Here is a 13,962-nt window from a genome sequence, read left to right as displayed (position 1 = left end):
GCTTTCAAATCACTCTGACCTATCAACTTCTATGGGGCAGTCTTCTCAGTCACACTCTGGTTTAGAAGGAGGATCCCCAGCCTGTGGCAGGAATCTGAGGTCCTGCTCCTGTGGCATGAGGCCTGTCAAGATGCTTCTGTGATTTATCATTTATCATTTTTGGACAGGAATGAAGGAAACTTGGTTGAAGTTTATTGACAACTTCTTATCGATTGTCTTGACTTTTATCAGTTCCCTGTCACACAAAATATTCAAAATTTTAAGTAGAGACAAATTGATATGAACACATCAGGGAAAGGAGAGGAATTTAATAAAGAAAGAAAGTCTAGCTAATTTCATACCTGCTATCATTGGCAAGCTGCCCAAAATCTGTCCTTTTTTTAATTATAAAATAATTTAAATATCTTTGTACTTTAAAAAGTAAATTCTGTGTACTAATGAGATTGGCTCATAATGGATTCATGACAAATGACCCAACTCCTGATCATAAGAGAGAGCTGCATGAATCTTTGTCTTTTTGTGTAGCCTTTTGCTACCTGAGGAGTTAACTCTCTCTTCCTTGAAGAGGAGTTAATAATTTAAATTACTGGGTTTTTGGCAAATAGCTAATATCTTTCATTAGGTGGATTGCTAATTTATTGGGCATGATGACTAGGAGAATGTACTTAAACCATTAAGTACTAGAAATTCTAATCTTACTTCTCACTTAATCTCCACAAGCACAGAGTCATAATAAAGATTACTGTTGTACCACTATTTTCTTTTTCTTTTACCCTGAAGGAAACAGAGACTTCTATTCTCTCTTTCTTTCTTCTACTTCACAGATATGAACCAAGTGAGTTTATTTTGTTAAAAAAGAAGGAAAAATTGTAAATGATGTTCAGGCTGGCTTGGCCACTGGACATGGTGCAGAGCAGGAAACATAGTAGCTGTTCTGTCTACCAGACTGCTCTTCGGAGGGAGAGGGGAAGGACAAAAGGCATAACTAAGACTTTGAGTGCAAAATTACCAATCCCCTCTGAGCGTGAGGCACAGTCCTGATTCTCAGGAAAGGCAGAGGTGACAAGCACTCAGGCCTTCCACCCAGCCCTGACCATACTATCCATGAGACCCGCGTCTCTGTCCTCAGTCCTCCCAAGCTGGAGAGGCCTCACACCACCCTCTCCTGGTGTAATTGTGCTGGTAATGGCAGAAACTGTGTAAAACACCTTGTGTGGCACTTGGTAAACATAAGTATTCAATAAATGTCAGTGTAGTAGTTCTTAGAATATACCATGAACAGGATATCAGTAACTAGAAGAAGAATGACATAAAGCGTAAGAAAAACCCAGACAACCAGCTGTGGACTTCAGAGAAGAAGTGTAATAAAGCAACTAACAGGAAGCTTACTCAGCCTGGTACTGCTCCAGGGCTTTGAATGCAGAGACCTGCTGAGTCTTCACCAGTAACTAGGAAAATGAGGCACAGAGAGGTAGAGCTGCTTGCTAAGTAGCATGTGGCCAGTGAGGGGCCAGGATGAATTCAAGTCCACGCTGTCTCCTCCTAGACCAGTCATATACCCCTCCCTCCAGTCACCCCTAAAGCCTCTCAAATCATTGATTCATTTCTGTAGGCGACTTTCACTTTCCCTGGACAACTGAAAGAATGTATCATGTTTGAGAATTTGATCTTACATGGTTTCACACTTTCCACAGATTTAACACAGATAACCCCTCATTTTCTCAGCAACTGCCAGCTCTTGGATCCTAATGTTCATTATATATAACTCCCTGCAGATCTGAGGCAATGAAGGAACTCCCAAAATGTTTGAGGAGGGGTGTGAAATGCTACAGAGCACAACTTCAGAAAAATGCAAAGTGTTTTGCTGTTTGCTGAGAAACAGGGGCTAGCCTCATGGGTGGCTATAATTAAAACTGAGGTTGTTTTGTGGAAAGCAAAAACAACCGCATAAAACAAGAAAATACCCCAGAAAACACAGTAACTGTTAACCAAAGGTGCAAATTTATATCTGGCCAGTGGGGGAATGGCCTTTGCTGACCACTGATACTCTCACAATGGGATAAGGGTTCCAGGCATCCAAATATAATCAACATACAAATGTATAACTGCATATATTTATGTAGAGAGACAAAGATATATAAGTATAGATGCAAATAGCATACTCTTTTTCTGTGTGAATAATAATTACATGGTCCAATCTGACACTTTCTCTTCCTATTAATCTTTCAAGCACTATGAGAAACAAAATGTTTTAAAATGTTACACGTTTTGCCTTTCGATAATCTTACTAACAGAATGTTTTTCTAGCAATAACCTTTATGACTCTACCTTCTTAAGAATGGAAGAGGGACTTATTTTTTATCCAAAGCATTTTCAAGCTTCACAATCTATGAAGTATGGTTCTATTTCCATATGGTAAACCATTATTTATGTCTGTTGGTTAGCAGAGAATATGGTTAAATATGCAGTGCATATAAAAATGTGGAAAATGGTAATAGCATAATATGTTTTCATGGTTGAATAATTTTTTATTAAAGACAATCACGATTTTAACTTAGAAAAAAACCCAAAACACCTTAAATGTTAAAGAATAATGCTTTCCAAACATGACACATTTTTGAGAAAGTTTCTTGCCTATCAAAAATAGAATTGTTATCTTGAATTACAAAAAGGAATTTAATCTTCTGACTGGCAAACGGCACTTAGATTTCCCTGGGGAATTTGTACATTCCATTAAATTCAGAGAAGTTCAACTTTCAATTTTGTGTATAGATATTTATCAAAATGCTGATATAGTTATTAGGTGAAGGGGAAGAAAATCTATCTCTGGATTATGGTATTTGTGATATTGTAAATGATCCAAAAAAAGGGAAGTCAAATCTAATATTTTAGTGACTGTACCAAATGGTCAAAGACCCTGAAGCACTTCATACCTTTTCTCTAATGGAGTATGCGTTGCTTCTGGCAGAGAAAAGCATATAAATGGCTAGTATAAAAAGACAAATATTATGTTCCTGCAGGTAATGCTTGTCCACACAAGAGAAGTCAGAACTCTTAAACTGGAAAAGACTGGAATGGAAAAAACAAAACAAAACAAAGGCTGCTCTTAAAATATTCCCATATGCTCTAGATAAGAATAGTTAATGAATAATGAAGGAAGTGGTGTCTTGAAATGAGATTGGTTCATTGTTCTGAAAAACATTTTTAGACTAATTCTCCTATGACTCCATGACTCCATGGGGTTATAATGCAAAATTTTAATGTTAATAATCTACTTGCACAAAATCAAGCAAATAACAAGCCAAAGATTGAGTCATATTGTAATAAAAAAAATCAACACTGGTTGTATGGACCAATCTTTAATAGACATTAATTCTTTGTCTCCAATAGTCATTGTTCCTTCTTCTTCCAAGTTTTTGGGGAACTCGACAGCAATATGTTCCTTTAGAAGTTTATAATTTTACTCATCTTTTTACAGAAAAATAACTCTACTCAGAAAAGTATTCCTCTAAAAAGGAAAATAAACTAATTATTGTAATTAATCATTAAATATATCAACTTAATAGTGCCCAAGTTAGGAGTCATTAGTAATGAGTTGATTAAGTATTAAGACTCCACAGATTAGAGGTATATTAGGGGTTCAAATTGGTTTAGCTATATTGAAAGTGTGTAGCAAGCAAGATGTATTTAGGCCCCATGAGACATGGCATTATTCCTTCAAAAACACTGGAATATGTGTGTCATTTCAGAAGACTAAACAACCACTTAGACGTGTCAGCATTCAAAAGCAGTAATAATATGTCAAGGAAAACATCAAGGATCCCAGTGGCTACAAATTAGTTCATTCATTCATTTGATCAGTAATAGTTCTTGTAGTCCTACTAAAAGCATGCATTCACTACTTACATTGTTATCAAAAATTTCCACACCAAAGTCTCAACAATGAAACCAAATAGATTCTCAGGGTTTCTGAGTTCTGTTATCTGGAAAGAGCTTTCAAGGCAGAGTGAGAAGGAATGAGAAAGTTTCCATTCCAGGGGTGAGGGTATGTCCTGAGTATAACACAAATGAGTGGCAGGGGAAGGGGAAAAAGAGCAAGAAGGCCACTTGTGAAATGTCCACTCGGGGCCTGCTTTAGAGTCAAGACTCGCTATGTGAAGTATTATCAATATTATGCAGGGTAGTTGCTGAGAATGGAATATCCTTTGAACCTGAAATGAAAAGGAGATGCCAACAATGAGCGTGGAGTTGGAGAGGCTGATGGAGGGAGCCACACACAGGAGGAGACACATAGTCAGAGCCTTCAGCATATTTTTTATATTGAACAGGCTTCTGGTTTAACTTGCTGTACATTCTCACACCCACTTCATCCAGGTTCTGTGCTGCTTTGTCCAACTTTCCCCTCAACACTTTAGGAAACATTTCATTAACAATTGGGCCATGGCAGCTAGTGTCTGAAACCTTATTGTCAGAACAGGCTTACTTGTGGGCTACCCTACTAGCCATTTGTCCAAGACAATTACAAATTCTTAACTCTATTTTTTTTCCCTCTCTTAATTTTCTAAGGGCTATTTATTTTATTTTTTCAAAGATTAATTTATTTACACATACAAGAATTAGGGTACAGGCCAGAGGTGTGGGGGCAGGGGGGTGAGAGGAATCACCAGATGTGACAGAGTGGGGAACAGAACAGGTGGATTGACTGAAATACATTGCTGAGGGGAGCAGCGGGTGAGTCAGGAGAGGTCTGCTACACCATGTGGGTAGCTCCCTGACCAGGGATCAAACTCATGCTGTAGTGGCTGCAGATAGCTTCGTAGGTTGTGTCTTAACCCCTTGTGCCACCATGGAGGCCCTACTAAGAGTTCTTTAAATAATACATACTCAGCCAGAGGACAAGATGACCTGAAGAGCGACACCATGATGGCCTTCACTTCACACGTGAAGTGAGTTATGCAGAAACAAGGTGGAGACTTGCCAGCTAGATACCAGTACAGCAAGGGACACACCATGGAAGTGGTCAATGGATAAAATTTAATATGTCAGCAATCAGTGAGGCTATTACAGAGCCTATCTTAAAATGTTGACGTGGGAGTGGAGAATTATTTGAAAAATTCAGAAATTAATCAAATCTCAGATTCTATCTGGAACACTGCTTCCCATTGTGGTTGACATGCCTTAAGATTACAAATTCTTTTTTTAAAAAAGCTAATTTGATTTAAAAGTTGAAAAATAAGACCTGTGATGAAAGGTTAAAGGAATTGGGGTTACTTGGGCCAGGTAAAATACAACTGCAGGATTGACTTAATAAATGTCAAATACTTAAAATCAACTGTTCTCCAAGCTTAGAAATCTGAAGCAGGCAAAGTAGATTGAAATTGCAGCAAGAGATTTCAGTTTGACTTTAATAAGGAACTTCCTGGAAGGAATCTAAATCTCTTACTGCAATTTAACTTAATGTTACAAGGTTAATTAAACACAAACAGGCTACCAAGGAAAGTTGTGGAATCTTGGCTCTTAGATAGAAAACCACGTATCTTAAAAGGTTTAGGTTTACTCCTGCCTGGAATTAAGAGACTGGATGGAGTAACTCCCAGAGTTTGCTTACAGTATATTATATAACTAGTTTTATAGCTTTTTAACTTCTTCCGTGCATGGGTGAGGCACACATTGGTATAAGCTCGAAGGCTGAAGAAAAAGTACAATGAGTCCTATATACAAAGTGAATTTCGAGTTTTCTTACTTGGCATAAGAAAGGAAACATGTTATTTTTAAACTGGCTCCTTTCCTGAACTCTATTAAGTAGAACTCTGTTTGGAATAGTATTTTATGATAGCACTAAAAGATAGTCCCAAATCATTAACATACTGAGTCCACTGAACTACTTGTCAATACAATAAAGTAGTCTGTTTTGAGCAAAGAAAGGGCTTAAGTAGAACTTAACAACTAACCACAAACAACGCTTATTTTTGACCTTATTAGGAATGTGTTATTTAAAAAAAAAACAAACCAAACCACATACTTTTATTATATGTGATCAAAATGAGAACAAAAAAACAGCCCATTTCTCCACAGTATTAAAGTGGCTTAATACACAGCTCTCCTGTGCTGCAATATTCAAAAAAGGATAATTTGTGGGAGGAAAAAAAAGCAGACTCTAATTGCTAAACATTTGATGAATTGTGGCATAATGCTAAATAGTTGTTCTTCATCTTTTCTGTCAAAGAGGGCAAAATAATTTCCTTTTATTGCCCTTTTCCAATTTTTTAAAGAAACAAACCACTGTGACATCCATTCCATTTTAAACTAATGCTTCTATTAGTTCATATCTAAATGGGACTGACATCATCAGCTCCTTTGTGTCCTGAAAGATATTTAGTTCTAGTCCACTGTTACATACTTTATGCATTACATGGAATAAAATATCTCAAGATTTCGAAAATATTTATTTTAAAAACAGCAATCAAATTGTCGGTAATCACATTTTCTGCTTGGCTTTGAAAGCTACATTATTCAATATGCCAGTGGTCCTTTCCATAATGGCAGCATATCAGAAATGCATGCTGCTCTAATACATCTGACTCTCTTGATGGACGGCACTCCCCATAGACCCAAAGGAACACTCCTGCTTCACTTTCGTGTGCCCTGCGCAATACCTACTGAAGTGAGGGTTGTCAAAACAGTTGTACAGTGGCCTTTGAATGCAAAGTGTGCCAGGACTGAATGCTGAAAATGACAATAAATCTGAGTATATACATTATGCTTGCTTTTGTAGCCTGGAAAAATAAGACATTTGGGAAATAAACCCCCAATTTCATTGCCTTTTAACATCTTTTTCCATTTTAAACTCCAGAACTGGAAATTTGAGACATTCAAAGAAATTGAAATCTCCTTTGTTGCTTTTTTCATTGTAAATTTTCTATAATGTATCATTAAGAACCACACTCTACAAAAAGCTCAGGTTCTAAATGAATCCTTTCTGTGAGGCCATTCTAAAACTTTGCACGGTTTTTTCTTTGTATGAAAGAGTTTCTGTTGACTTCACAAAGAACAAGCAATCGCCACATATAGGCCAGTCAGAGAGGCACGGATTACTTTATACGAGGTTGCATTTTCCCTTCCACCAATCCAAGATTAAACCCAGCAGTGAATGTTCCAGAATGAAGACAGAAAGGAGAGGCTCTTGATTTCAGCTTGAAGGAATCAAAGGCTGTTTCTTAAACCACGGATACTCAACATGGACATTTTCTGAGTCTACTTTTCTCCCAAAATAATTCTGTAGTTCCTTTTTAACAACATGAAAATGCTGGCCATTCTTACAAGGCAACATATTTCTTCATAATGCCAGAATAACATGTTCCACTCAAAAGAAAAATCTGTTCAGTAGGGTTGAATATCTTAGTAACCATCAAGCTTTGGGGAAGGGTAAAACACCCAGGAAGCTAAGTAAAACACTGAGGAAGCTGAAACAGGGTAGGAAAAATTGCAAAGTAACTAGAGTGAAAAGTTGAGTGAGTCTTGATGCTGGACCACAGTGGTGTGGTTGATAGAATGAATCAGAGGAAAATGCTAGTTCTGGAAGGGACTCGGAGACCCTTTGTGGTTTTCCATTTTCCTGGGGGGCAGAGATCTTTGTTCAAGGGAACTTTTACAAGAAATGTGAACAAGTGCGATGAATAACAGCAATGCTGCCTGGGCTGACTGCTGGTTTCCTCTGGCTCCAATGAGCTCAGTTTGGACCCACTGACCTAGCCCTACCCTGCAGGTTACAGATGGAGGGTAGTGACTTGCCCATAGTTCACAAAATAAGCCAACGCAGGGTCTAGACTCCAAACTCATTCCTTCCAAGTAGATTGCACTCCCTGAAAAGCACATGCTAACCAGGTACCCGCTATCGCAATAGCTAAGAGGAATTTTGAGAAAAACGGACTCTTGTACACTAGGTCATAAATGGCTATTTAACTTGGACCTAGAGAATCAGAGCTAATTGGTACTTATTCAGCAGTCTATACTAATAGAAATTCTACCCTGTTTTATAGCCTGGTCTTGGAAAACAGGGATTTTAGAAAATGGAATTATTTTAGAAGTGCCAGAAAGTTAACTTCTTGCAGAAGTCCCAACTGACTTCCAACACATAAAATGGTGCAAGCAAGAATATACAAAAAGGAAGTGATGGGAAATCTGGGAAAGGAGGAATTTTACACTAAGTTGCTTCACTCCCATGTATGTCTAGGGTGAACTTCAGAAGGCAATCTATATATTCTGGGGGTCTTATCATCAGAAGGGAATCTCCATTAAATTTTACACCAACTGCGTGATGCATACTACCTTCCATATATCAACTATTTTAATGTTCACAGAATTATGGTATTAAATATCTATAAAGTGTAGATCAGGAAACTATAGATCAGGAAACTATAGCACAGCAAGGTTCTGGAAGTTGCTCAAGGTCACATAGTGGGTAAGTGGCTGTGCTACAATGTGAACTGGGGTATTCTGACTCAGAGATGTTGATTTTAACAATAATGGTATATAAGGACACTCAGTAAAAGGTGAAGATTTCTTTGGTTAATACAAGCTTATTGCTGACTTTTTTTTTTTTTGGAAAGATGTGAAAAAGATTAAGGATTAAAGTATAAATAACTCCTCTGGAAAATCTCCCTTATGCATTTTAAATCTCCAAAAGCGTCATATAGGCTTGCTTTTCATATTTTATTTAACAAACTTTTATAATATTTCCTATGCACCAACCACTACTCTAAGTGATTCTTAAATACTCATTTAACCCTGTGAGATAGGAACCATTAGTATAACTGTTTTTAGGTTAAGTAGACTGGGGTATTTACAGGTTGAGTCTAACCACTCTAACCTCCATTTTTCACTTATAAAATTGGGATAATAAAGCTTCATTCAAACACTGATTTCCCAAATGCACTAATTTCTTTTATGTCTAACGTATTAAACATTTGTAAGAAACACTGCACAATTGCATCACTTATGCTACCAGTAGGGATTAAGAAACAGTGGTAGATACAAGAGCCTTTATCTTCAAAATAAAACCTCAGGAAAGACTGCATATCATATGTAATAACTTACATTATACAAAACAGTAACATATAACAATGCATATAAGTTAAATACTATAATAACCTCTAACATATATATAATCTCCATGAGAGAACTTAAATATTTGTACTCCTTTGATCCACTCTATTTGAAAATTCTATCACATGAAAATATTAACCTAAAGACTCTTGTACTGACTAACATCATAAGCTCAGCCTGAATAACACCAAAAAGTTTAGGGAAAATAAACAAGAGACAGTTGATCCTACACATAAATCTGGCTAGGGTGGTTTATACTCAATAGATTGTAATTTCTAGAAAGTTCATTACTCAGAGTCTACAAGTACTATCTTGTATTAGCTATGCCTATGTTTTAGGTGATTTTTGAAGGAAGAGCTAGGAAGGATTTCTCTAATTTGCAGACAGGCAGCTTTGACATGCTGATTTCTGTGGCCATCATTTCCTTGCCTATGTGAACATTAATGACCTAAATGGTCTATTCATAAATATATTTCAAGAAATGACAAAACAGATAACAGTTCAGTTATTAAAATTCTTGATTACATTGGGCAGAGTACAGTTGCTAGAAAGAGTTTTAGTCAGTTTTACAAAGTATTATGAGAATAGCTCTAGAGTCTTAAAGTTTCCTTCAAGGAAAATAATATCAGTGCTTTTAAGTTTTAATTATGGTAAAATGCAGAGCTGTTCATCTTTAGATTTGTGCATGTCTGTGAATTAAGTGGGAACAACTTAGTTGCCCATTTTCCTGCTCAGACTGCCCTGGAAGTTATCAATATCCCTTGTCTGAGTTGTGATAACAAGCTCTTTAGTCTTTCCACAGCTCCAGTTTCTTGCCACTGCGATCTATTTAGGGTAGAGTCCTGAAAGATTTTTCTATCTGTCATACCAACTTGCAATCGCTTGGTGTTTGAAACTGGTCAAACATTCCAACTCAAAATATCCAAACTCCTTTTCAAATGCTCTCCAACATGCCTATTCTTTCCTCTCTATTTGTTCAAATTGAAGCCATCTTTCAAGTCCTGATTATATCAGTCCTAACTTTGTGTAGTCCTATAAACTATCCAAGCCCAAATTATTGCAATCACTTCCAACTAGGAATTCTTATAGGTTTGTGGCCAACAAAAACTGAGTTTAGCACTTCTCTTGGTATCTAAGTGCTCTGTGTCTCACTCTAATCACTTCACACCTATTTATGCTCTCCCTTCCCCCATAGTTTATAAGCTCCCAAAGGATATTGACTATACCTTATCAAACATTTGAGCCTTTTCAACATTTAGAACATGGAAGACATTTAAAATGTACACACTAATGAATTTTAGACACATTTTAGATTTTAGACACATGATAGTTGAAAATAGGAACTGCAGAGTTTCCCTGTTTCTCAAAGAAATCAGTAGATACCAATAAAGTTGGTCTTCCCAACTTTATTAAATTTTTATTGCAACTAGTGTATCAAACTCTAGTTTCTGGAATCCAGCCAGATAGCCAAGCCTTGAAACAGGATTCTTATAACAAAGTTAATGTCCAAACCTACTTTCTCCAAGACCACAGTGGCTTAAAAAATTGGGAATTGTATGGGGAATATAACCAAGATGAAAATGCATACATTGGGGCCTCCCCTGGTGGCACAGGCAGTTGAGCACAGCGCTGTGAAGCTGTCTGCAGCCTCTGCAGTGCTGGTTTGATCATGGCAGATGAAGAGGGTCCCACATGGCGTGGCAGACCTCTCCTGTCTCGCCGCTGCTCCCCTCAGCAGTGTATTTCATCAGTCTGCCTATTCTGTTCCCCGCTCTGTCTCTGGTGAATCCTCTTACCCTCCCACACATCTGGGCTGTATCCCGGTTCTTGCTTAAATAAATAAATAAATCTTTAAAAAAAATGCATATATTGTGCAAAAATGAAAAATGATGTAAAAATATATAAAATAAAATAAAAAAATAATATGAATTTGAAAGCTTTAAAAAATTGGGTTTTATATAAATTTGATAATAGAATCAACATTGTTAATTAGACTTATGCCAATACAGCAGTCATTAAGTATATGCGGTCACTTTAAATGGAATTAAAATGTAGTAAAATAAAAAGTTAATCCTTCAGTCACACTAGCCACGTAAGTAGTGACTACTGAAAAGCCCTCACCACAGAAAGTTCTATTCAGCAATGCTGAAGCCTATCCAAAGTCTCACCAAGACCTGTGTTATTTTCTGTAGTAGTTTTTCACTAAGAGCATAAAATGTGAAGGCCAGTAATGTGACTAAGCAAGGTAGATGTCCACCTCAGAATGTGGTCTGAGATGTGCTGGGAAGGCTTACCCTCCCATGAAAAACCATGCTAGGCTCACCCAAGTGATTTAGATAAATGATAATATGAAATATTTTAATATCAGAAACAACATAATATAAGCAAGTGAGTCAATCTTTTCATTGTGAACATGACAACACTGTTTTGTGACTTGAGAAAATGACAATACAGTTAGTTCGATTGTTAACTGAACAATGAAAACAAGAGTGTTAATTAAGAGGAATTACTAATTGGGAGTGAATCACACAGCAAAAAGTTCTGCCACTGGCCACATATTGCTAAAAATACCTTTTACTATACTTGATATATAAACAGAAATTATTAAGTTTTTTTTTTTAAAGATTTATTTATTTATCTAAGCACTGGGTACAGTCAGAAGTGCGGAAGGGTGAGAGGAATCACCAGAGCCAGAGCGGGGAACAGAACAGGCAGACTGACGAAATACACTGCTGATGGGAGCAGCAGGTGCAGCAGGAGAGTTCTGCGTGCCATGTGGGACCCTCGCCGGCGGCCAGGGATTGAACAGGCGCTGCAGAGGCTGAGGGCAGCTTCACAATCCAGCTCTCAACCACTGCGCCACTGGGGGAGGCCCGAAATTATTGTTTTTAGGTGACATAAAAATCACCTAATTTAATGATTAAGGCAGTGTTTCTTAAGTATGGTATACCTGCTAAAAATACATATCCCTGAATTGCCTGGGTAGAGACTTGTAAGTTTTTGTTAGTTTTCTAGGTGATATACATTTCCACTGAATTTGAGAAAGTAGGACATTAGGAGAATCAGAGATACCAATAAGCTTCAATGGACTGAAAGACTTTAATGGAGATAAATTTAAATCGCCAGAATTATATTAGCTCAACATATAAATGAAAATTGTTCTCTTGCTGTTCCATGATGAAATTTTGTGGAATTTAAAAGTAAAAAGCAGAGGTGCAATGATTGAGGTTGATATTAGTTCCTGTTCAGAAGGTGGGGGAATTGTACTGGTGGTGAGGAATCCTGTACCAGATGAGAGATGACGTCTTTTAACATATTTTTTTTCATTTGAAAGCTTGTAAGGTAGTTTGACTTTGTGACAGGACATTCAGTGTCAAACTCTATTTAGTGCTTTGAGTTATAAATATGAGTATTCATACGTGTAATTAATTTATTTTGCTCTGACTTTAATATAAAATGAAAAATTGCTCTAGGATTTTACGCAATTTGTAGAGAATATTTTCCATCTATAAAAACTTATTCTAGTTTTAAAATACTGTGTTATCACAATTTAAAGCTTCTGCATTAAATTAGACCTTGCCTCCACTTTCACCATAAATCAATAAACAGAGTCTTACCACAGAAATGGAGTTAGAGAGCAGTGACCCATCCTGTCCCAGCATATTGGAGACGGTGATTTCAGGTAGGTCCATGTTTTGCGGATGAAATGGTAGCAGGCCATTATGGTTCATTGGATGACACAGAGAGTGGTAACCAGGTTCAACTTCATTCAGGTGCACCAGCGAGTGGTCAGGGAGAGAAGGAGGAGTGATTGGTGGAATGTTAAAGTCTTCACTTTCCAGGCTTGGCCCAGGATAGGACTGAAAAGACAGAAGGATATTGTTGCAAATTATCATCTCTTTCTTCTTTATCATTGTGAAAAAATACACATGACTCCTTCAGATATTATTACATGCAGCATTAAGGAGTTGTCAAAGACATTTCAAACACAGATCATCCTACTGTAATTTCACCATTATGCGTGGAAGAAAATTGCCTTAAAGGCATATCCACTTCTCACATAAAGAGTGTTTCCATTAGGCGGTCTTATTTTTTCAAGAAGCTGAACTCAAACAGATTTCAAAGGTCCCATTAAAATTTCCAGAGTTTTAATCTAGCTGAATAACTTTTTCATGGGAATTATAGAGAAGGGAGGCAATTTATAAAATTAATGTTTGATCAAACATGTTTCATAGGACTCCCTACTGCTCAGATTATGAGATGTATTAACATGAATTCCATAAGTTCAGGGGCAATTGCTTTTGGGTTTTGAAAAGCTACCTGCTCACAATTGACAATAGAAAGAAAATTAGTAAAGAAGTAACTTAAGTATGTTGCATAGGAAATCTGAGGTATTGGGAAAAATGTGACTAAAATATATTTTTATCACAAAGAATATATCATCAAAATAAAAGGGAAGATTGCTTTCTGGATTTCTACTATTCACATTTATTTGATTTTCCCCTTAAAGTTGATAAACAATACTGCGATCATTTAAATTCTGTTCAGTCAATTTTGAAAAGCAAAATAAAACCAGTATTACTAATAGTAACTTGGGAATAAAAGTCAATCAGTAAATCACATTGGTGGAGCTTTTCTTTTCAAAAGTAGATTTAGATAAAAGACAAGGGAGAAAGCAAAATAAGAAGGAAAGATTAGAGGAAGAAACTCTTGTTTAAAAATGGAATATGGTAAACATAGACAACATAGGAGGAACTAATCATAAAATATTGTTACCAATTAATATCAAGAAAAGAGATATTTAGCAGTATAGAGCAGGTGTTATTATTATATGAAAGGAAGCAATTTGGTCCAGAT

The 13,962-nt window shown here is 36.7% G+C and overlaps 1 protein-coding gene across 2 annotated transcripts in view; it reads right to left on the bottom strand.

Moving 5' to 3' along the window:
- Positions 1–13,962, bottom strand: part of TOX (thymocyte selection associated high mobility group box) — a 299,999-nt gene that overhangs the window by 117,275 nt on the left and 168,762 nt on the right. For both annotated transcript variants that reach the window (XM_054692251.1, XM_054692252.1), the window contains one exon: positions 12,723–12,965. In XM_054692251.1, coding sequence (XP_054548226.1) covers positions 12,723–12,965 — 243 coding nt within the window. The remainder of the gene's footprint in view (positions 1–12,722; positions 12,966–13,962) is intronic.

The sequence above is a fragment of the Talpa occidentalis genome, unplaced genomic scaffold (genome assembly GCF_014898055.3).
Source record: "Talpa occidentalis isolate TD23 unplaced genomic scaffold, MPIMG_talOcc4v2.1, whole genome shotgun sequence".
Lineage (NCBI taxonomy): Eukaryota > Metazoa > Chordata > Mammalia > Eulipotyphla > Talpidae > Talpa > Talpa occidentalis.
This window is presented reverse-complemented; position numbering and strand designations above follow the sequence as displayed.